At 32.4% G+C, this 21,742-nt stretch overlaps 2 protein-coding genes across 2 annotated transcripts; both read left to right on the top strand.

Annotated features, from left to right (window-relative positions):
- Nucleotides 1-977: 977 nt before the first annotated feature.
- Nucleotides 978-9,204, top strand: LOC127729948 (techylectin-5A-like). The gene is made up of 6 exons (XM_052237932.1): nt 978-1,096; nt 1,779-1,862; nt 2,400-2,536; nt 4,287-4,383; nt 6,227-6,392; nt 8,926-9,204. The coding sequence occupies exons 1-6, from the start codon at nt 1,024-1,026 to the stop codon at nt 9,170-9,172; spliced, it is 804 nt and encodes a 267-aa protein (XP_052093892.1). The 5' UTR covers nt 978-1,023; the 3' UTR covers nt 9,173-9,204.
- Nucleotides 9,205-17,476: 8,272 nt separating this feature from the next.
- Nucleotides 17,477-21,357, top strand: LOC127729949 (fibrinogen C domain-containing protein 1-like). The gene is made up of 6 exons (XM_052237933.1): nt 17,477-17,641; nt 17,970-18,053; nt 18,522-18,658; nt 19,418-19,514; nt 20,045-20,209; nt 21,090-21,357. The coding sequence occupies exons 1-6, from the start codon at nt 17,569-17,571 to the stop codon at nt 21,323-21,325; spliced, it is 792 nt and encodes a 263-aa protein (XP_052093893.1). The 5' UTR covers nt 17,477-17,568; the 3' UTR covers nt 21,326-21,357.
- The last annotated feature ends 385 nt before the right edge of the window (nt 21,358-21,742 follow it).

The raw sequence follows: 21,742 nt of genomic DNA, 5'->3' as shown, positions 1-21,742 counted from the left end.
GTTAGTTACGTAAGCGCGTCACTGTTTGTGATTTCCTGTGGTGTCTGTCGTTGATGGAATATGTTCGTTGTTGTTCTGCGGTTTATATGTTGTGTCGACTATTATATTATGTGTTTGTGCTATATTTCTGTCATGTAGTGTTGTCATTTTAGCGATATTTTTCAACATTGTAATAAAGCGGGAGGTTTGGCTAGCCATTAAATCAGGTTCAACCCACCATTTTTTCTTAAAATGTCCTGTACCAAGTCAGGAATATGGCAGTTGTTATCAAATAGTTCGTTTCTATGTATGTTGGCGTTTGTTTTTGTTGCACTTCAGTGTTCCTTTTGTTCCTTTGTTTTCCTCTTATAGTTGATGTGTTTCCCTCGGTTTTAGTTTGTAACCCGTATTTGTTTCCTCTCAATCGATTTATGACTTTTGAGCACCGGCATACTACTGTTGTCTGTATTAACTTATTTTCGCTTAACGAGGAAACATTTGTATCGTGAAACTATATTTCTATATTGATTGATTGATTGTTAGTTGCTTAACGTCGCTGCGTACTTGTACATCCTGCACAGCCAAACGGACGCCTACTATAGCAAGGGTTTTACTGCCGGTCGGAAGAAGAACAAAGTGACTATATTTCTATTCCCCAATTATCCTTGGGTGTATTTCTATACTAAGCTTCCTTTGGATATAAAACAGAATGTTGAAAATTAAATAAGGCCTTTAAAATGAAACCAAATAAGTAAATAACAAATTAGTTTTTTAAAATAAAGTAATAAATAATTGCATATTTTCATTGGTACTATATCTACAGTGTATTAAATTTAGTACATATGGTAACTTTGAATACCGAGCGAGATTTTTGGCGTTTCAGAATTTAGTTGATATATTAATCAGGAAAACAATACGACTCTTATTACATGTAACACGCAAATAAACTCTGAAAATTATATTTGAAATGTTGACATATGTAGTCAAAATAGCGAGGAAACAGATTCAGTACAGGTTTTCCTCTGAAGTGAATATCGTAATACCATGCATATGAAAATATTGTTAACTGCTTTGCTCCTTGTTTCTGAGGAAAGCCATGGCCATAAAATAAACAAAGGTAAGTATTTCATATATGATTAATTAATTGTTGTTTGCTTGACGTCCAGTGGCAAATATCTCATGCATGTTCACAACGACGAAGTTAATATAAATGTTTGATTTGGTGAACAAATTAATATGAAAATAATGGACACATGACAAATAAAGGAATATTGTTAATCAAATACTAAGTGAGCTTCGTATACGTACAATAACATGATGAAAATACCTGCAGCTGTACTAACAAACTTGTGTTGCATCTTCAATCTTCTTGACTCTAACGTCAAGATTAATTTTGAAAAAGAATCAACACGCGTTTTTAAAAGACCACGTTTAAAATGTTTTCCTTGACAACTTGAACAAAGTTTTGGCAGAGAGAATATGTTATTGCAACCTCACATCGATATTGTTTGAACTATTCGGATTGCAGTGTGCAATTCTCGACCAAATTATCTTTTTTTACTTTATTTGGGATATTAATAATATTTGAAAGTCTGAATGTGATATTTTCAATATTTATTGTAGAGAAAGCGTTTTCCATGACAATTTGAATAAAAACTGCAGAGAGAGCATTTTATTGCAATCTAACATCGACATTTTTTTTAACTATTCGAGTTATATCTGGTATACATTTTGTAACTGTTTTTGATAGTTCGAAGGTCTGAAATTATAAATAAGACGTCTTCAAATATTTATTGTAGAGAAATGTGTCAGGGACGTAGCTGACAAAGTGGCTAATCTTATCACAGAAACTACGAGTCAGTGCATTGTGTCCCCTTCCAAAGGTAAAAAGTAAAATAACAAAAAATACCGAACTCCAAGGAAAATTCAAAACAGAAAGTCACTTAATAAATGGCATAATCAAAAGCTCAAACACATCTATATAAGAAACGAGAAACACTAATGAACCACACCAACAAACGACAACCACTGAAAAGCAGGCTCCTGACTAAGGACAGGTCCATAAAAATGCAGCGGGTTTAAACGTTTTAACAGGCGCCAACCTTCACCATAACCTGAAACAGTGGTATAACATTACAACATAAAAAGACACACAATAAAATATCAATTGAAATGGCTTAACTCAATCAAAAAGACAATACACAACGAATAAGTTTGATCTATGACACAATATAAATAAAAAAGATGTTTCAATGTCAAAAAGATAACTTTAACCTAGGACAAAAATAAGTATACAATGACGTAAATCATGTCAGTTCCGAAGCACTGACTACTGAGCAGATGATAAATTTTCAAACGATATTTAGGACAGATTTGAGAGCAATAGAATCATTATTCTTTATCTCCATTGTATTATATAGATTTAGGTGACCGACCTTCTGACTGTGGTGATTTGAAGAAATCAGAATACAAAAGTGGAGTATATAAAATTTACCCGGATGGAACTTCTGGTTTTCACGTCTTTTGTGACATGGAGACTGATGAAGGTGGTTGGACGGTTCGTATTTGTATTGAATTTTTTGTTGGTTAAGAAATAATATTAAAACAATAGAGGATGTTTTTGGGTTAAATAACAAAGAATTCTCTAAATATACGCCGGAATTTACCAAAAGGGACTTACTTTTAATAAATCAAATATAAACAGCAATAACTGTCCTTTCCGGTTGGATATAGATATTTCAGTTTAGCACGGGAAACTCTACACTAAAATTAACGATAAAAGGCACGATTTTGCGTTAACTATTGTTCATTTTCCTTTTTTTTTGGACGGTAATGTTCCTTTGGTTCCATCTTACGGATTTTGTATATCCCAACTCGATCGCTTTGCCCGTGTATGTAGGGACGTTTTTGATTACAATGAATGTTATCTATGTATAACTGGTAAATTAATAAGTCCAGGACTTGCGGTCATAAAATTTTCAAGCACGATTATCGTACTCAGACTCAGAAATCAACCAATCAAAATACTGGATTTGGTGTTTCGAGTACCAAATAAAGTTTTATGACCGAGGGCCCTGGATTTACCACAAATTACGTAAAACCGTCACTAAATTCTTTCAGTAACTAAGAGTACTCTCAGATCTGTAATTTGTGTCTTTTGTGTTTTTGTTTGTTGTTTTTGTCCTTTATGTCGATCTGATGAGTTTTTTCAACTGATTTTTATAGTTTGTTCTTATGTTTCAACACTGTCTCGGGTTAGGGAGAGGGTTGGGTGCTTGCAAAACATGTTTAAACATTCTGTATTTACCTGGCAAAAGACAGGAGCCTGTAATTCAGTGATTGTTGTTTGTTGCTTTATGTCATATATTTTTTTTCGTTTATTGTTGTAAACACAAATCCGGCCGTTAGTTTTTTTCGTTTGAATTGTTTAACATTTGTCATTTCGGGGTCTCTTATAACTTGCTATGCGGTATGACATTTACTCATTGTTGAGGTCCGTACGGTGACCTATAGTTGCAAACTTCTACGTCATTTGGTCTCAGGTGGAAAGTGGTCTCATTGGCAATGATATCACACCTTCTTATTTTTATATTGAGTGTTGATGTGAAGGCACATACTTTCTCTGAAAGTGGGTTTTGTTTTAGACGGCGGCTTTCCAGTTGGAAATCGCGCCCTACATTTACCTAATTTTGAATAAAAAAATACTTTACGTCCATATTTTAGGCAAAGAGTTTTTTTGCGGTTTGCCTTAGTAAGCTTATAATTGTGTAAAGGCCGCTAATATGAAATATTGATGCAGGAGGACATTAAATGATTCATAGTGGTTTTTAAAACAAATGAAAGTATTCATTAACAAATATAATAAGTTTTTCCACGGGGCAAAAAATGAATTCTTCCTAATATATATAGGTAAACCCCTATTTTTTTATTTTTTTTATTTATATATTATATTAAAGGTAAAACAAAATACAATAGTCATCTCTGAAATGAATTTGATTGTCTATTTGTAACGACCCAGTGAAATTGAAGGCATATGTAAACAAATCAAAAGTATCGTAACATAATATTAACGGTACCAATTTTACTGCACCAGATGCGCATTTCGACAATTAATGTCTCTTCACTAATGGTCGAGGCCGAATTATTTAAAAATCCCAATCTAATACAAACGTTGAAGTTCTGATCGATCAAACAAACAAACAAAAAAACACCTTAAAATAAAGCCAAATCCAGACTAGAAATCTGATCATAAGCCATGCATGTCATATTGCATCAGAATGAGAAATAATAAGTTTATACTTCCACAGGTATTTCAACGAAGAACAAATGGTTATGTCGGCTTTTACAGAGCCTGGGAATCTTACAAGAATGGGTTTGGAAATCTAAAGAGTGATTTCTGGTTGGGTATGGTTATATGTTGTAGATGGCATTAGAAATATATATGATTATAAATTGAGAATAGAATTATCTATACATTTTAAACAATGCTAAATTAAGGCGACAGTAGATTTTTGATATTCCAATCTCGATTATCAATTAGGAAGTAATAAATCAAGGTAACAAATAAAAACTGAGGGAATGGCATCAACTGCAAAAAGAGCTAGACCGGATGTGTGGACAAGGTAAGCGTCTCCTGCTATGCATGAACCACAAGCAATTCGAATTAACACTAAGTCAAAACATCACAATCGGGAATAGGACACAATCGATAAAGTTACAGATCATACGACCTATACTGGTATCGAAATATCTAAAATCTCGAAAACATGTCACTAGTGAGTTGGGTTACCGACTCATCGTATCGGTCAACCAATACGTGATTGTGACCGTAAATTATGTAATGTCGATATAAGTTGTTCTTCCTCATGCATTTGTAACTCTGAAGTGTAAGGAGCACACCCCTGTTAACGAAGTCCATATCGTGTGAACATGGACGAACATAATGTATTAACTGAGATATGTAAGCACCATACAATAGGACAGAAGGTATGTTACCGCTGGGAAATTGGAATTCAACAATTAGCACGTTTGTCAAAGACTCAAGTTTGAAGTCGTTCGTCTGTGTCAATATCGAGAAAGAGATCTAGATAAGAAGCAGACCTTCTACTTTCGATTGATTCCTTATTCTCAAATTCACTAAGATATATGAGATGTGAGCACTCATTGACATGTGGGTTATTGATTGACAGAACATCGTCAATATTTCTGAAAGAGAAATTAAAGAACTTTGTAGGATACTTTTGTTTTGTCTTTTTAATAGAAGGTTCTGTATGAATTCTTAATCCATACGAGTAATAGAAAATAAGAAAGTAAGAAATATGTATACACCTATGTTGTCAATTTAAAAGTCAATCATTTTAGTGATATCATCTTTGGTGTATTTGTTGTGGAAATCAGAGTAGCTTTTAACAAATTGAGATTTTTTACGACCTTGAACAAGAAGTTGTATCTTTGTATTTGTTTCCCATTTGTGTAGAAAAATCTCAGTTTAATGAGACGATGTAGTCAATCTTTCAATGAGTAAGAAGAATAGTAGTGTAAAACGTAGAAAAAGCAATGGTTTTGATATTATTACAAAATTGTAAAGATTGTTATTGAAGATTTTGGTGTAGATATTTAAGATATTAAAGAATCCACACCTGATTGACATCGCCGGTTAAATGTACCTCATCACAATATTTCTAAAGGCCATATTTTACTGTAGAAATATTGGTGGTAAGCCGTACATCTTGACGACCGTGCTATATATCGTTCTTTAAAAGGGTTATTGGGAAGTTAAGGTATCCAGTAATAAGTAATAAAAGGTGTCAGACCACCAATTCAATGTCCCTATCAATTCAAACATTCGTTTTTTTTTTCATTTCACAGCTTTCTAAATATTTAACTTTTAAGTTTAACTTCATAGAATCCAGATATATCCTAAATTGCACATGTATCACCTTTCTATATGCATATTTTTAACCAAGGAATGTTTAAAGTCTTGAAGTGAAACACGACCATTCAGAGGTCACTTACTACAAATAACCCCTGGTTTTCTGGAAATCTTGAATAAGAATACATGTATCATGGAACACATGAATCCTCAATTTATAATGCAAACTCATGAACAAGTAAATTTTGGTTCAAAATGGTCAAATACATTTTCTTTCACAAAAATATTGTTAACTATGAAGTATATTGATCGACAAATTAATTGACAATTATAATGCAAGTATATTTAAAAAGTGTATTATGCACTTTACTACAGGAAACGAGTATTTGAACAAACTGACTGAACAAGGATATTACATACTGCGGATAGATATGGAGGACTTTGAAAATAACCACAGATATGCCATCTACAAGAAATTTGTTGTTGAGAACGAAAAATCAGGGTACAAGCTGAAGGTAGCTGATTACGCTGGAAATGCAGGTGATAAAAATAAAAATTGAAATGGAATAATATAACAAGAGAATTTTATGCATTTGAAATTATATACATTAAACTAAATAATAAAACAAATATTCAACATTATCGGTCGTCCCTCTGTCTGTATCACTTTGCCCAGCTCTTAATAAAATTGCATATCACGGCTTTGTGACGTCAAATACGTTGACCCGGCCTTGATAACTTGGACCCGGACATATAACCGACGTCATAATAAATGAACCGACGTTGATAAGTTTGACCCGACCTTATCACGTCATCTTCCGGTTTGCTGGTGAAACAAAGAAAACACTCGTTTCTATCATGCAAAATACGCAAGTACAACCCGATAAACCGATTATCTGGTTGTCTACATATTTATATTGTAAAATATCAATACGCAGACAACCTGATAATCGGTAAAATTATATAATACTCTTTATACTGTCGTATGAAATTGTTGAAAATATAGTGACAAATATTCTAAACTGCCATGGAAAATTTCAAAATTGACCAAAATCAAAGTCTACCTGTATGAGAAAGTGATACACTAAATAGTTTAAATCGGCCAAAGTTTATATAACTGTCCTATATCAGGAATTTGTGGTAGATGTCAATTTAGGCCGTATGATTAATCTCGGACAGTATGGTGATTCTTATGCAATTGCTCGTCTTTTCGTGTGTTTTTTTCTTTTCACGATAGTGTTGGTAGTCTGTTTTCGATTTATGATAGTGGATCCCGTTTAGCTATCCTCTTTACTTTGAATGTATGATTTAGTTTTTTTTTTTATGTATGACAAATATTATATTCATAAATATTAACGTTTTATTCTCCTTGCTAAGAGATCAAATTCGATTTTAACAATAACTATCAGTTCTCGACATGTCGCCATCTTGGCAGCATTCCCGATATAAAAGTCACGTGATATCTATAAACCACAGAGTACCAAAAACTTAACTTGCATATACTTGCATTATTTGGGCGACATGCATTTGCGCGAATTTGAATTTTAACCAGTATTACATTGCGCGAACAAGAAGTATTCCGTTTGCGCTAATTGACTTGTTATAGTAATTTATATGAATTTTTTTCTGTGTTTAATCCTGAAAATAACCGGAACTTTACGATAATTTTGTTAACATTCATCATATTGTTGAATTCATAATTCGATCGCTCATATAAGCACGTAAAAGCAAAGTTTAGAATAAAATAGAGTGTTTTTCCTGGATTTTTTTTACGATCATTGTGCTTTTATGTTCCCGTAAACAAAACTCTACATTTGCGATCAGTTCTAATTTTTTTTAAATTAAAAGTAAAAAGAACCGCAATAAAAGTTCTACTTTTTTATCGCATTAGCTTTTTTCTAGTCTTTCATAAGATTTTTGTCTTATGTTTTATCACTGTTTATCTTCCTTTCCTCTTATGTCAAAAACCTAAAAGTCGATTGTTGACTTCGTGGTTAGATCTAGTAATATAGATATCTACTGTTGGATTTTGAAATGATTTAATACATGTCGTCATTTACCAGTGAAAGTTTAATCTTGCATTATAGTTTAAGTTTCAATATAAATGGGTTGCTTTTGACTCCTAGCATTACTATCAATGCAAATAAAGTCTATTATAATTTATCATTTAAATGCTAATATGCCGTCTGTGTATCTTCTCAACAAAAACACGAATGAGTTGGCAAAGGTTTAAACGCGTAAATTAGTTTTAAATATTCAAACGAAGTTAAAACAAAACCTTAGACAATCGCATGAACTCCAAACTTAGAGAAACTGGACGCGTCGACTGACTTACATTCACGATGCAAAGAAAGGGAGACATCGGTATATTTACAATTAAGGGGGTACAGAGCACCTCAGGGAGATAATTCTTAAAAAAACACTGAACGTTTTAATCCCGTACTATTAGTAAAGAGAAATCAAGCTTCTAAATCATCAACATTAGTGTTCGTCAAAATGCTATATATTCAATGAAATTTTCCTGTAAATTGTGACGTTCAATTTTCTTGAAATTTTTATATTTTTGTCAACAGGCCAAGGTTAATATTCTTACAAAATCTTGATGAAAATTAAACGAGTCAATTATATTTTAGTCAAACTGTTGGGTACACCTTTAATTTAACCTTATAAATGCAAAACCTTTATACTATAAGTATGTCTCCTTTCGAGTGTATTTTTTTTAATTGTTAAGTTTGAGGGATTCTCATTATTTTAGGTTTGCACATTTTGATCGAATCTTAACAGTCAAAATTCTCTATCTTTTTGAAATGAACTTTAACGTATGACATCATTGTTCGCTTACAAATCAATTTTTACGTGTGTTTCAAATAATTTTAAAATAATTACTACAGTGCTTAAGTGTTTTTGTAATTACTTAACTTATCGGTTCAGAATATTCAACGGTAAAACGGTGCAGATTTATTTTACAAAGATTTTACATTTTATAAAAACACATTTATCCTTTGTTTTTAGAAACTCTCAATATAGTACTAATATACATAGTTATATGAATGTTTACATTTATTTTATACATGGAATTCATTAAGCCAACATAATGGATATAAATTTACTACAAGGGACAGAGATAATGATGCTTACAACAGGAACTGTGCTGAGGTGTATAACGGAGGATGGTGGTATACGAGTTGTCATCACTCCAACTTGAATGGGATGTACCTCATGGGAAAACACAGTACTTATGCTATTGGTGTTAATTGGTCTACCTGGAAAGGATACAACTACTCATTGAAAACAACACGTATGATGATACGGCGAGCCTAGTAAAAATAATCAATAAAAATTAACGCATTGAATTCTAATTTTCACTTCCATGATTGTTTATATCATTAGATAGAAAATGCAAGCGACAAACGTGACGGTTGGATTTGTTTGTTTTTGTTTTGGTCGTAGAAATATATTTGTATGAGTCTTTTTATAGACAAAGCGCTCGTCTGGCGTAAAAATTTAATCCTGGTATCTATGATGAGTTTATCAAGTAAATAAAACAAGCATTAGAGAATAACATGTAGTATATTTCTATACTCACATTAATGTGCCGGTCTTTAACCGCGCCAGTCTAGATGACTTTGGATATTTTTGGCTTATGATTGCAGTATTGTTGACGAATCCCCCATCTCGTTTTATTCATGCTTACATCTAATTGCATAGCTCTGTCCAGAAACTAAATGAATTCAATTTGGTAAAAGTTGTAAGATGATATTGACAATAATAAAGTATAGGACAATAACGAAATCTTTTAGCTGTGGCAACGTACATTAAAATATTTGCCAACAAAGAGTATCGTCATACATAATGTCAGTAGAAAAGCTTATGCTATACAAGTTTTATTATGTGATTTCATAGATAATCAAAACAATCAATGAAAAATCACAGGTACTCCTAGCGACAAAAACATTGGATAATGGTACAAGCATTTGATTATGATGAAGGTTTGATAAATTTGCCATTTAAATTGGGAAAGAGTTGTTCCTGATGTAGTTGGCAATTTTCATCTCATTAATCGGAACACACAATTTATTTACCTTCTCAGAAAGTATAAAAAAAACATTATCCTGTTTCCTATATGGCACCTGCACTAGGAACGACCACAGCAAAAAAAAAAAAAAAAAAAAAAAAAAAAAAATCGCAATAGCTGGATTCACAAATACCGAGTCACGTCAAGAGTAATACAACCAAAAGGAACATAATAGCATAAATACAAATGATGGGGAAATTATAAAGTAAATAAAAAGATTCACAAATGCAGAAATTGAAATCATCGTCCTTTCGTAAATTTTACGTACGCCATCACGAGTTGGTTGACCTATATGGAATATCCGTTTCACAGATGATAGCGGATATGTTCCAAATGTCGTAATGCCGGAGCACCTGAGATTACCCCCAGTTTTTGGTGGGGTTCGTGTTGCTCAGTCTTTAGTTTTCTATGTTGTGTTTTATGTACTATTGTTCGTCTGTTGGTCTTCTCTTCTTTATCCATGGCGTTGTCAGTTTATTTTCAACTTATGAGTTTGAATGTCTCTTTGGTATCTTTCGCCTCTCTTTCCCAAGTTCATGTTTGAGTTATTTTGTCAGCTTTTAATTTTGAGTGTTCTTAGGTTTCCTTTGTGATCCATCCTTCCATTTTGCAAATCTTACAGATAGTCAGTCAATTTGAAACATGTACAGTGATATCATTTTATTTTCGACATATGCATTATACTATCGGAAGTACATGCAAGCAACAACAACTTATCAAAGATACTAGATAAGACATTATATCAGTGTCAATCGTTAATCGAATTTAAGGGAGTTTTATAGAAATTGGGAAATTCCGGTCATTTCAATAAAAGAAATTATATTTTTTTCCAAATATTTCGTACTCATACGCAAATTATCTTTTTCAGTTTTTTTTTATAGATTAATGTGTCATCGATTTATTGTTGATATAGATGTGTGTTTCTTTTACATAAGGTTTACACTGGTACAGATATTTGCTTGATAACATCTTTTATTCAAACAATATCCTTATTTGACTGCAAGGAAAACCAAGCATTTACTATATCTATTTTCTGATTCTTACTAAAATTATAATAGATCAGTTTTTTTCTTAAATAAACATGTGTTTTGATTCGATCGTCACTAATGAGTCTTGAGTAGATGAAATAAGAGTCTGGCGTTCAAAACTATAAGCCTTTGAGATGAGGTTTTTTAAATTTTAGGTTGTGAATTATATCGTTGTTAGTTGCTGTCTCGATATATTTCTCTTTTCAATTAAAGGATTTTTTTGTTGATTTCATGTCGGCTCCGTTATCGACTGTCTCAAAATTTATAGCATGTCATATGGTTTTGGTATCTTGCTCATTGTCAAAAGCCAAATTGAGATATCTATGTTTGCCTATGGTATATGAATAAAAGATAATGTGAGTTTTACTTAGTCAAAATACTAGTAGTAATAAACACATTTATTATTTATGTTTGAAGTCAATATCGGAATACGATGCATACGGATTTTTTGTTAACTGCCTTTCTTCTCGTTTTTGTACAAAGCTATGGCAAGGAAATAAACAAAGGTAGGAAAATGAACAATATAATGTTTGATGTGATGAACAAATTTAATATCAAATCTATGAACACATTGACCAAGAAAACATAATTTTCAATCAAGTAACAAGTAAATTTCATATAAGTATATGATGTTGCAAAAAATCATCACACGTTTTAAAAGACTACGTTTAGAACATTTTCTTCCCTGATAATTTGAATGAAAAAATTCTTCTACGAAAACATTTTGTTGCATCTCTACATCGATATTGTTTGAACTATTCGAGGTTATATCTAGCATATCTGTTTTGTTGAAATTGAAATAAGTTATAGATAATACATATTTTAAGGTTTTTCTTGAATTATAATACACCAAGGAGTGTCAGGATTGGTCCAAATGAAAGACCGACCAAAAGGATTGAGAGTATTTACCATTGAATTTAATGTTAAATTCTAAGGAAAAGAATTTGCGCGACAAAAAAATTAGATGCTTGCGTGGTACGAAAAAAAAATTCAAAATGAAAAAAAATACCATACCCCCACCCACCCCAAATTTAAATGATTATTCCTGATTATTCCCTATATTAAAACACTATTTTTTCAAATGTCCCAATTCGCTCTGCACTCATAATGTTTTAATTGTATTAACCAAATTACATTATGGCCTTCAATGACCTTCTTTGTTTTCTCAGAGCTCGTCCCATATCAAAAAGTGGATATCTCTTCATTTATGTAAGTTTCACCTACCTACCACCCTTTATTTTCTCATATTTAGACAGTTTTCACAGTGACCCATCGATTCAGACATTTTTACTTTTATTTTCAAATGGACGAGATTTTGCGACCTCGAGACTCAAATATGCAAATATTTATACTTTTTTCACGTCCTTTATAGGAGATCGATATTAAACATTTAGTAGCCAACCACGATTTTTCACCTCCTTTACAGGAGATCGGTATTAAGCATTTAGTGCCAACCACGATAACATTCGGAAGCTCTCGGATATTTACATTGCTTGCATCGTAAATGAGCGAGGTGTTAGATTATATATTCATTATTGACCTAGGGTCATATGCATACATCATTTCCCATAGTCCATTGTGCCTTACTTTTTTCTCGTGATCACATGACAATCTTTCAAAATGAAAGTCAAAATGCCAGAATCGGTGGGTCACTGTGAAAACTGTCTAAATACAAGAAAATAAAGGGTGGCAGGTAGTTGAAACTTACATAAATGAAGAGATAAATGAAAAATGAACAAATTGATACCCGATTTATATAATTCCAAGGCCGTCCGTTGGCACCAGAAGCGACGAAGCAGCGCATCTATTTTGGACGGGCAAATATCCACTTTTTGATATGGGACGAGCTCTGACGTCCCACGGCCCCAGCTTGTCTGGCAAAACAGCCGTTGAACGTCAGAGTAATCTCGGACTAGAATACGGTACAGGTTTGATAATATATAATATATTTAGTTGAAAATTATTTTTCAGACACCAACTGACTAGTTAAGACTTAAATATTTTATTTTATACAGGTGATTCATTCGGCAGTCATAATGAATATAAATGTTCTACAAGGGATCGAGATAATGATGTTTACCGCCATAACTGTGCAGAGATGTATAAAGGAGGATGGTGGTATAATCAGTGTCATAGCTCAAATCTTAACGGGAGGTACATAAAGGGAAAACACAGTGCTCATGCTATTGGTGCCAACTGGAGTCATTGCAAGGAATACAACAACTCATTGAAGGCAACACGTATTATGATACGGCGAGCCTAGCAAAAAATAAGAAATAAAAATGAATACCCTGATTTCAGTTTTGCACTAAAATGTACTTTATTCTCTAAAAAAAATAAAGCTTCACACAGGGGTTGTCTTATTCTTTTGTAATACATACTTGTGTTTCAAAGTTTTTCAATTTACTTCGAACTTGACCTTTAACAGTTAATTTGAATGCTGCAGTTCATTTGTATTGATCATCTAATTACAAACCTTTTCGTTTGGAGAACGTATTGTCCAAATCTTTTGTTATAAATATTTTCCATCTCCTATGGTTTTTTTTATTTTGTGTACATTTTTCATTTATCTCGCTGTTTGTTTTTGTCCTCTTTTGATGTCTGATTTCCCTTATTGATTAACCTGTGTTTTTTATACGCTACCACTGCAAAGTCAATTCAAGATTCGTTCACATACAGTCTTGTACACAACACGTACTAAAACTATATAGTCCAAAATAAATATCTGTGTATGTTCTATTAACGTGGATTAACCATTTCTAGCATTATATAATGCCTTAATTTTTGGACACACAGGATTGATTATAAATAAGAAGATGTGGTTTGAGTGCCAATGAGACAACTTTCAATCCAAGTCACAATGTGTAAAAAGTTAATCATTATAGGTCAAAGTACGGCCTTCAACACGGAGCCTTGGCTCACATCAGACAGTAAGCTATAAAAGGCCCCAAAATGACTAGTGTAAAACAATTCAAACAGGAAAACCAACGGTCTAATCTATATACAAAACGAGAAACGAGAAACACTTATGACCACACCGACAAACGACAACCACTAAACAACAGGCTCCTTGAGCATTGAGTCCATTACCTTGAGCATCACTAAGGAGACATCGATTTTCAAAATGCGTATCTGGAAAATTTAATGTGGTACCTTTAAATGTTACTAGAACACACCCGCGACATCGCGGGTCAATGACTGAATTAAAGTACCTACACCTTGTTTTAAGCCTGGATTATTAGTATTCGTATTGTCATCTGATAAAGTCATACTAATTATAAGGTGCACAGTTGTCTTTGCTTTCAAAATCTTTCCGTTTGAACCCGTCCTGGTTTTCTTACTAAAACTGGAAACTACATGTAATAATACTATTGGTATCGGTATCAGATTCGACCGGAGCTTGTTAATTATTGGTAATATTTATTATGTAGAAAACGAAAGGGCCTGGAATGGTGTAATTTTAATCAACACCATTGTCCTGTATTAGTTATACATCAAGTTGAATTCTTTGATTCGTCGTTTTTGCGTCATGCCGGCTATCAAATTGGACCTCGATGTTTCAGTAGTATAGATTGTATTGCAACTTCCTCGAAATGTAAGAGCTTAATCCGTTGTTTACCCCAACCTTATAATAAAGTGAACTAAAATATTGCTGACATTGCACGTCCAACTTAAAATTAGTAAGTAAGGGAAGGAGTATCAACGATAGTACATACTAATATTCAGCCTGAACCGCGCCAGGAACCGCGTCAGTGGTTGTGTAATATCATAGCTACCTGGGTTTTATTTTTGAAAAAGACCGACACACTGTGTTGAATTTTTAACGTGCCAATTTGCAAGGTAACAGACCACAAGAAGACCTGTTACCATACCTGGACACATTATTCAGACCCCCGGTCAACCAGTCTTTGTCTTATCTCTCCCATCGTGCTTGTCGGAAAAAACAGCAAGTCCCAATATATTAATAAGGAGATATGGTATGATTGCCAATGAGACAACTATCCACCAAAGTTCAAATGAAGTGTTGTAAGCAATTATAGGCCCAAGACTTTCGGTTGACCCGGCCATGGATCGAAACCACATACTCCCGCACTCGAGGCAGGTGACGATCGAAAATAGATATAAATGACTTACATGTACCCGGACCTTAAGCAAATATATCATATCATCCGAGTTAAACTTTATATTTCATTGTTGAAGGCCGTACGGTTGCTTATAATTGCTTGCATCCACTTCATTTGAACTTAGGTAGATAGTTGTTTCATTGGCAATCATACCTCATCCCCTTTTTTATATTTAACTGATTTTATTTCAGGTTCAGTTAAAAAAATCTATCATCAACATGATATCAAAATGTCAGGAACTATCAGTACAGCAGTGGCAGCAAATCAAGATGTTATGTTCATATGAACTATATACTACAGTATCCTTAAAGAGTCAGTTTTAATTTTAAATGGTATTTGAACCAAGCTGAAAATAATGTCTCTATTACTCCGTAATAGATATTTACCATTTGATGATTAATCCTTATGCCATTTGAACAATTTTAACTTAATAATAAACACATCATTAATACTAGGATTAGAATTGTGTACGCAAGACGCGCGTTTCGTCTGCAAAAGACTCACCAGTGACGCTCGTCGAATCACAAAATTAAAAAAAGCCAATTAAAGTACGAAGTTGAAGAGCATTGAGGGCACAAAGTTCCGAAAGGTTTTGCAAAATACAGCTAAGGTAATCTATTCCTAGGTAGAAAATCCATACGCTGGTATTGTCTGTTTTTCCTCGGTTTTTTGGGGGAGTTTAAATACTGGAATATTTACGTTATTTCAATAAAGAAAAAAAATCTAAATAAAAATCGATTCGTCCCAAGATTTTTATTAAACTAATTATCCCTATTATATAGACTAAATGCAAAACTGATGCATCATCTATACATAAACAACTTCATCATCATATTTTTTCAGAAATATATGCACGTAAAAGAGGAAGGTGCTAGAATTCGCTCGTATGTGCCAAATGTTTGGTAAAGTCATAAATATAAGGGTTTAGACTTATGAATATGTCATTGAATACTAGATAGTCAAATTCTTATAAAAAAAGTCGTATGCTGTAAAATTATGTAACAATACCAGATCTTCGATTCTAGCTTATCCTAAGTTTTTTGCGCTTTTTGTGTTCTTCTGCATTTAGGTGTGTTGTTTAAATCTAAATTATGTTTGATCTGGCGCTGATATTTTTTGCGATATCACCTTTCATTTATACATTATCCTTATCTGACCGCACGGAAAACCGAGTATTTACTATTTTCATTTCAGATTCTTACTAAAACATATGATATAGCAGTTTATTTTAAATAAACATGTATTTGATCCGAGCGTCACTGAGCCTTGAGTAGATGAAACACGAGTTTGACGTACAAAATTATAAGCCTTTAAGATGAGTTTTTAATATTTCAAAGGTCGTTAATTGTATCGTTCTTTGTAGCTGTCTCTACATGCCTATCTTTTCGTCCATTAAATTTATTTTTTTTGGAATCAACATTGATAGCATGTCTTATGGTTTTGGTTGCTTGTCCATTGTCAAAAACCAATTATGTTTGCCTGTGGTATATGAATAAGAAATAACGTGAGGTTTCCTTATAAAAAGGGAGACGGGATATGATTGTCAATGAGACAACTTTACATCAGAGACCAAATAACGAAAATGTAAATGACCTCTTTGTTCTTTTAATATTTTCGTTTACATGTATATATGTTTGTATTTGTCCTTTAACCTGTCTGGTTCCGTTAGCTTTATATCTTTCGAGCATCGTCCTCTTGGTTTATAAAACGGTTTTGCAACTATGTTTTTTTTTACAGAAACACAAATTATACAATTTTAGACGCATCTTATTTGTTATAAATGACACAATTTAAATAATACATAAAAAGGAAAACAGAAATTACCAAAATATATTGGCCTATACACTAGAGCATACCAGATTTAAAGCTTTAAAATAAACATTTAAGAACTTGTGAATGAACAAATTTCCAACGGCTATCCTTTTATTTTGTTTTAAAATGTTTTCGATATTATGAAGTCAGTGTTTAAGCGTATGTTTGGACTAAGAATGCTAACGTTAATGGCAAATCGTGTACTTGTGTAACGGGTAAATAAAGGAAAAGAAAAAGTACTTTTTTTTAAGTAACAAGTTAATCCCGCTAACTTTTTCACTTTTGTGCTCATTCATTCCTTACACTTTGTTGTGCAGAATATATATTTTACAACCAGTCTTGTCGAAGGTTATTTTGTTTCCAGTTCTTTACACGCCAGAATTTTCATTTCCAAAATCCTCCTTTTTCATTGGTACATGTATAGAATTAAACTAATCCTATGTACAGTCAATGACATTTGGTACGTATTAGAACTTTTAAGAATGCAGAACCTGTTTTGGGAATAACAGAATTAAGTCGATTAAATGATCAGGAAATAATGCCTCTCATATTACATATAACACGCAACAACATTTGTAAAAGTCTATACGTATATTTATGTGGCAGCATATGTAGTCAAAATACTAGCAGTAAGGAAACATATTCATTTGTTTTGTTTCAAGTCACATTCGGAATACAATGCATATGGAATTGCTGTTAACTGCCTTTCTTCTCGTTTTTGTACAAAGCTATGGCAAGGAAATAAACAAAGGTAGGAAAATGCACAATATTATGTTTGATTTGATGAACAAATTAATTTGAAATCAATGAACACATTGACCGAGAAAACAAAATTTAAATCAAGTACCAAGCTATAATTCCATATAGGTATATAATGTTGCAATAAATCATCACGCGTTTATAAAAGACCACGTTGAAAACATTTTCTTCTATGACAATTTGAATTACAAATTTCTGCTACGACAATATTTTGTTACATCGATTTTGTTTGAACTGTTCGAGTTCATATTTAACATATCTGTTTTCAATAGTTTTAATGATTGAAATTAGAATAAGATGTCTTCAAATATTTATTGTAGAGAAATGTGTCAGGGAAGTAGCCGACCAAGTGGCTAATCTTATCACAGAAACTACGAGTCAATGCATCGCGTCCCCTTCCAAAGGTAATGTGCTACAATTAAAAAAATCGTTTACATGTTATTTGAGTTGGTTCTTTCAAACTTTAACAAAAATAAATTAGATTGTAGATGGAACTATAAGTTTTATCCAATAAGATAGATCAAAGTTTATGGATGCAACAATTTTCTTCGTCTACCAAAAATATATCTTTTTAAATATTCAGTTTTGGCAGGCTGTTAAAAAGAAAGCACTTATCATTTTGAAATAAAATAAACACATTATACATCTAGGCGTTCGAAGGATTTTCTGGAGTAACCTTCATCAGGCACCCTCAAACCTTAATATGTGATAGCCAGGCACAAAAAATGACCTAAACCGAATAGCCAAATTCATCTCAGGTCATCTTTGCCAGACTGTATTAGAACCTTAAGTTTCTTAATTATAAAATAGATAAAATAGAACATGTTTGAGAGTCATATCATCTTTATTCTTTATTTTTATATCCTATAAAGGTTTAGGCGCCCGACCTTCCGACTGTGGTGAAATGAGAAAATCAGAAAACAAAAGTGGAGTCTATAAAATTTATCCGGACGGAACTTCCGGTTTCAATGTCTTTTGTGATATGAAGAGTTTTGGAGGTGGTTGGACGGTTCGTATATATGATATTTACTGAAAGTTGTGCCGTTTTAGAAATGCCGTTTAAAAATTGAAAACATTTTGATTAGTTTATGTAATAAATTCAGATAAACTATAAACTATCATAGTTTTATGTTTGTTAAAAAGAGGAAAACGTAAAATAAAGAGTCCACAAGTACAAATGTACGATACCGTAATCCCTTTTGATATGCAAGAACAATGCAACAGAACCGTGCTAATATGAAGAAAGAGAGAAACTTCAAGAAGACAGCAACCTTATCAATAAAGAACTGCTTAAGATCCTGTCACAAACACCTACTTATTGAAAGGAAAACACAACACAATTATATGAACAAAGACATCCAATGACGAGGATGGTTAAGGACAAGATTTTTTGTTTTGTTTTAAGAACCCAATCCTCTTTTTTTCAATTTCGACAAATGGAATAATAAATTAAACAAAGAAAAATCAAAATCAAAATTATTTCAGAAAAAGCATTTAATTTCATTTTATCGGTATGACTAACAACAACGCTTTCCGTGCATTTCATACGTTAATTCGTAAAAGGAGCTCTATAAATAACATATAATACTATCAACACAAACGCACTACGAGTATGATATGCTGTTTTGAGATATGATAGTAATAACATAATTTATTAAAGAACAAACAAGAGATATAGAAAGTATCCCCTGATTAATAGAGATGCATGTAACGAAGTCAAATTTCATTCATCGCTGAAATGATATCTAAAAGGAATTGTCTTCCACAGTTATTCCAACGAAGAACCAATGGTTTTGTTGGCTTTTACAGAGACTGGGAGTCGTATAAAAATGGCTTTGGGAATTTTGAAGGAGATTTCTGGTTAGGTAAGGTTTGTTTATCTAATTGTCGGCTTATTTGACAGAGATAAATTAAAATATAATATATTTATATTTTTTTCAATTACAATTTAAAACAAATCTAAATCCTCATTAAAGATTCCAAGCTCATATTTTAGTACCCCAGACGCGCTTTCGTCAACACGAAACTCATTAGTGGCGCTAAATTTAAACAAAAATTGGAAAGTCAAATCAGTTACGACCTTAAAACATAATTGAAACCATAAATGTACAAAATATTGCGCCGAATACTGATAATGTTATTCATGCCTTTGGAGGTAAAAATCTTAGTGTTTCGAAAGGTTTTAATATTCTGTGCTTCTTACACTTCTAACAGTACCTTACTGATTCTTAAGATATAAGTAAAAAGGAGATGTAGGTGATTTATTCACACTATTGTGATGTTGTTACTAGTAATTGATGAAGTACATGCATTTCTTCATAAAACGTTTAACTGACACATATCAAAACTTTTTATTATTGCAATGTGGCAATAAATTGTGCAATTTTAACTATAGGGAATGAGTATTTGAGCAAACTGACAGAACAGGGATATTACATATTGCGAATAGACATGTGGGACTTTGAAAATAACCACCGATATGCCATCTACAACACTTTTGTTGTTAAGAACGAAAGGTCAGGGTACAAGCTGGAAGTAGCTGGTTACACTGGAAATGCAGGTAATGTAGATTCATGATAATTGAAATAGAATATACACTACATCAATTAAAACCTTATAAGATAATATAAATCTAATTAACGACACAAAACGTTAAGGTAATTCGTTGCTGTAAATTGTAAGGTTTTTGTCATTCAAATCCAAACTACGACCAAATGGAAAGATAGGAAACAGGGACGCAATCTGTAAATTTACAATTTAAACGACAATACTGATATCTTAAGATTTAAGACTGCGATAACCTGCTTCTCTTTGGTTGCGCTAGGGACAAATGAATTGTCAACAAAATCATGATAATGACCCCGAATCTTGTGTAGTTTCCATTAGAATCGTTACTGGGTTATGATAATTTCCTAAAAAAATATTCCGATTTCCAATTTGGAAGAAAACAATATGGTATAATGATGCTTGCGTGGTACGAAAAATAGATTTTGAATGAAAAAAAAACCATACCCTCCCCCCTGAAAGTTAAAAATGATCGTTCCCAATATTAAAACACTATTTTGTCAAATGTTCCAATACACTCTGAACATTTTTTTTTTTATTTTATTGTAATCACTAAATTATATTATGGCCTTCTATGCCCTTTCTTTGTTTTTCATTTCTTCGGTATTAACATTTAGGAAACATTTCTATTCTAATCTTTACAAATTGAAACAATAGATAATAGTAGTAACAATAGAACAAATAGTTAAATAGTGTGCTCGGCAAGTATTCCTGTAGCTAACTTATTAGTTCAGAATATTCAACAGGAATTACGATGCAGGTTTGTTATAAAAAGATAATAAATTTAATTGAAAATAGTAAATCATTATTTTCCAAGCACCAATAAATATACATAGTTTCAATATTTTTATATGCCAATATTTTATTTAACACAGGGAATTCATTAGGCGTTCATAATGGATATAGATTTTCTACAAGGGATAGAGATAATGATGTTTACGGCGGTAACTGTTCTGAAATGTATAAGGGAGGATGGTGGTATAGTGGTTGTTATGCCTCCAATCTTAACGGGAGGTATCTAAAGGGTACTAATACTATTGGTGTCACCTGGAAGCATTGGAAAGGATACAGCTCATTGAAGGCGACACGTATGATGATACGGCGAGCCTAGTATAAAATAATCAATAAAACGTAATACTTTGATTTTAATTTGATAATTTAATGATGGCTTACATCGTCCGGAAAAAAAATGCAAGCTTTACAAAGAGATTCTTTTGTTTTGTTATGGTCCCTGACATGGTTTTCTGTGTAATGAAACACGGCTTTTTCTTTTGTAATAAAATTCAAAACACGGGGTCAGTCAGTTGAAATACACACACAAAGTCATATAATTGCTTATAATTATTTAACAGAATGAACTTAGGATAGGATTGAAACATATACAGATCAGACTGTAGAAGAAGAAAATACAAGTCAAATTCATTAGGACGCTTTATGTTTTATTAATCTAATATATTTTAAAATGCCCATTGCAAACTTATAGCAGTTGCATATTTTACTTTAAGCTGTCCCTTTAAATTTGAATCTG

Source organism: Mytilus californianus, unplaced genomic scaffold (genome assembly GCF_021869535.1).
Source record: "Mytilus californianus isolate M0D057914Y unplaced genomic scaffold, xbMytCali1.0.p SCAF_2, whole genome shotgun sequence".
In the NCBI taxonomy this organism is placed as follows: Eukaryota; Metazoa; Mollusca; class Bivalvia; order Mytilida; family Mytilidae; genus Mytilus; species Mytilus californianus.
The sequence above is the reverse complement of the archived record's forward strand: the minus strand, read 5'-3'. Positions and strand labels throughout refer to the sequence as shown.

What these genes read in the sequence shown, in the direction of transcription:
- LOC127729948 (XM_052237932.1), top strand. Translation starts at nt 1,024, where the DNA reads ATGCATATGAAAATATTGTTAACTGCTTTGCTCCTTGTTTCTGAGGAA. An exon ending in CTGATGAAGGTGGTTGGACG is followed by an intron (nt 2,537 to 4,286) that starts GTTCGTATTTGT and finishes ATACTTCCACAG; the next exon opens with GTATTTCAACGAAGAACAAA. An exon ending in AAAGAGTGATTTCTGGTTGG is followed by an intron (nt 4,384 to 6,226) that starts GTATGGTTATAT and finishes ACTTTACTACAG; the next exon opens with GAAACGAGTATTTGAACAAA.
- LOC127729949 (XM_052237933.1), top strand. Translation starts at nt 17,569, where the DNA reads ATGCATATGGAATTGCTGTTAACTGCCTTTCTTCTCGTTTTTGTACAA. An exon ending in TGGCAAGGAAATAAACAAAG is followed by an intron (nt 17,642 to 17,969) that starts GTAGGAAAATGC and finishes TATTTATTGTAG; the next exon opens with AGAAATGTGTCAGGGAAGTA. An exon ending in GTTTTGGAGGTGGTTGGACG is followed by an intron (nt 18,659 to 19,417) that starts GTTCGTATATAT and finishes TGTCTTCCACAG; the next exon opens with TTATTCCAACGAAGAACCAA.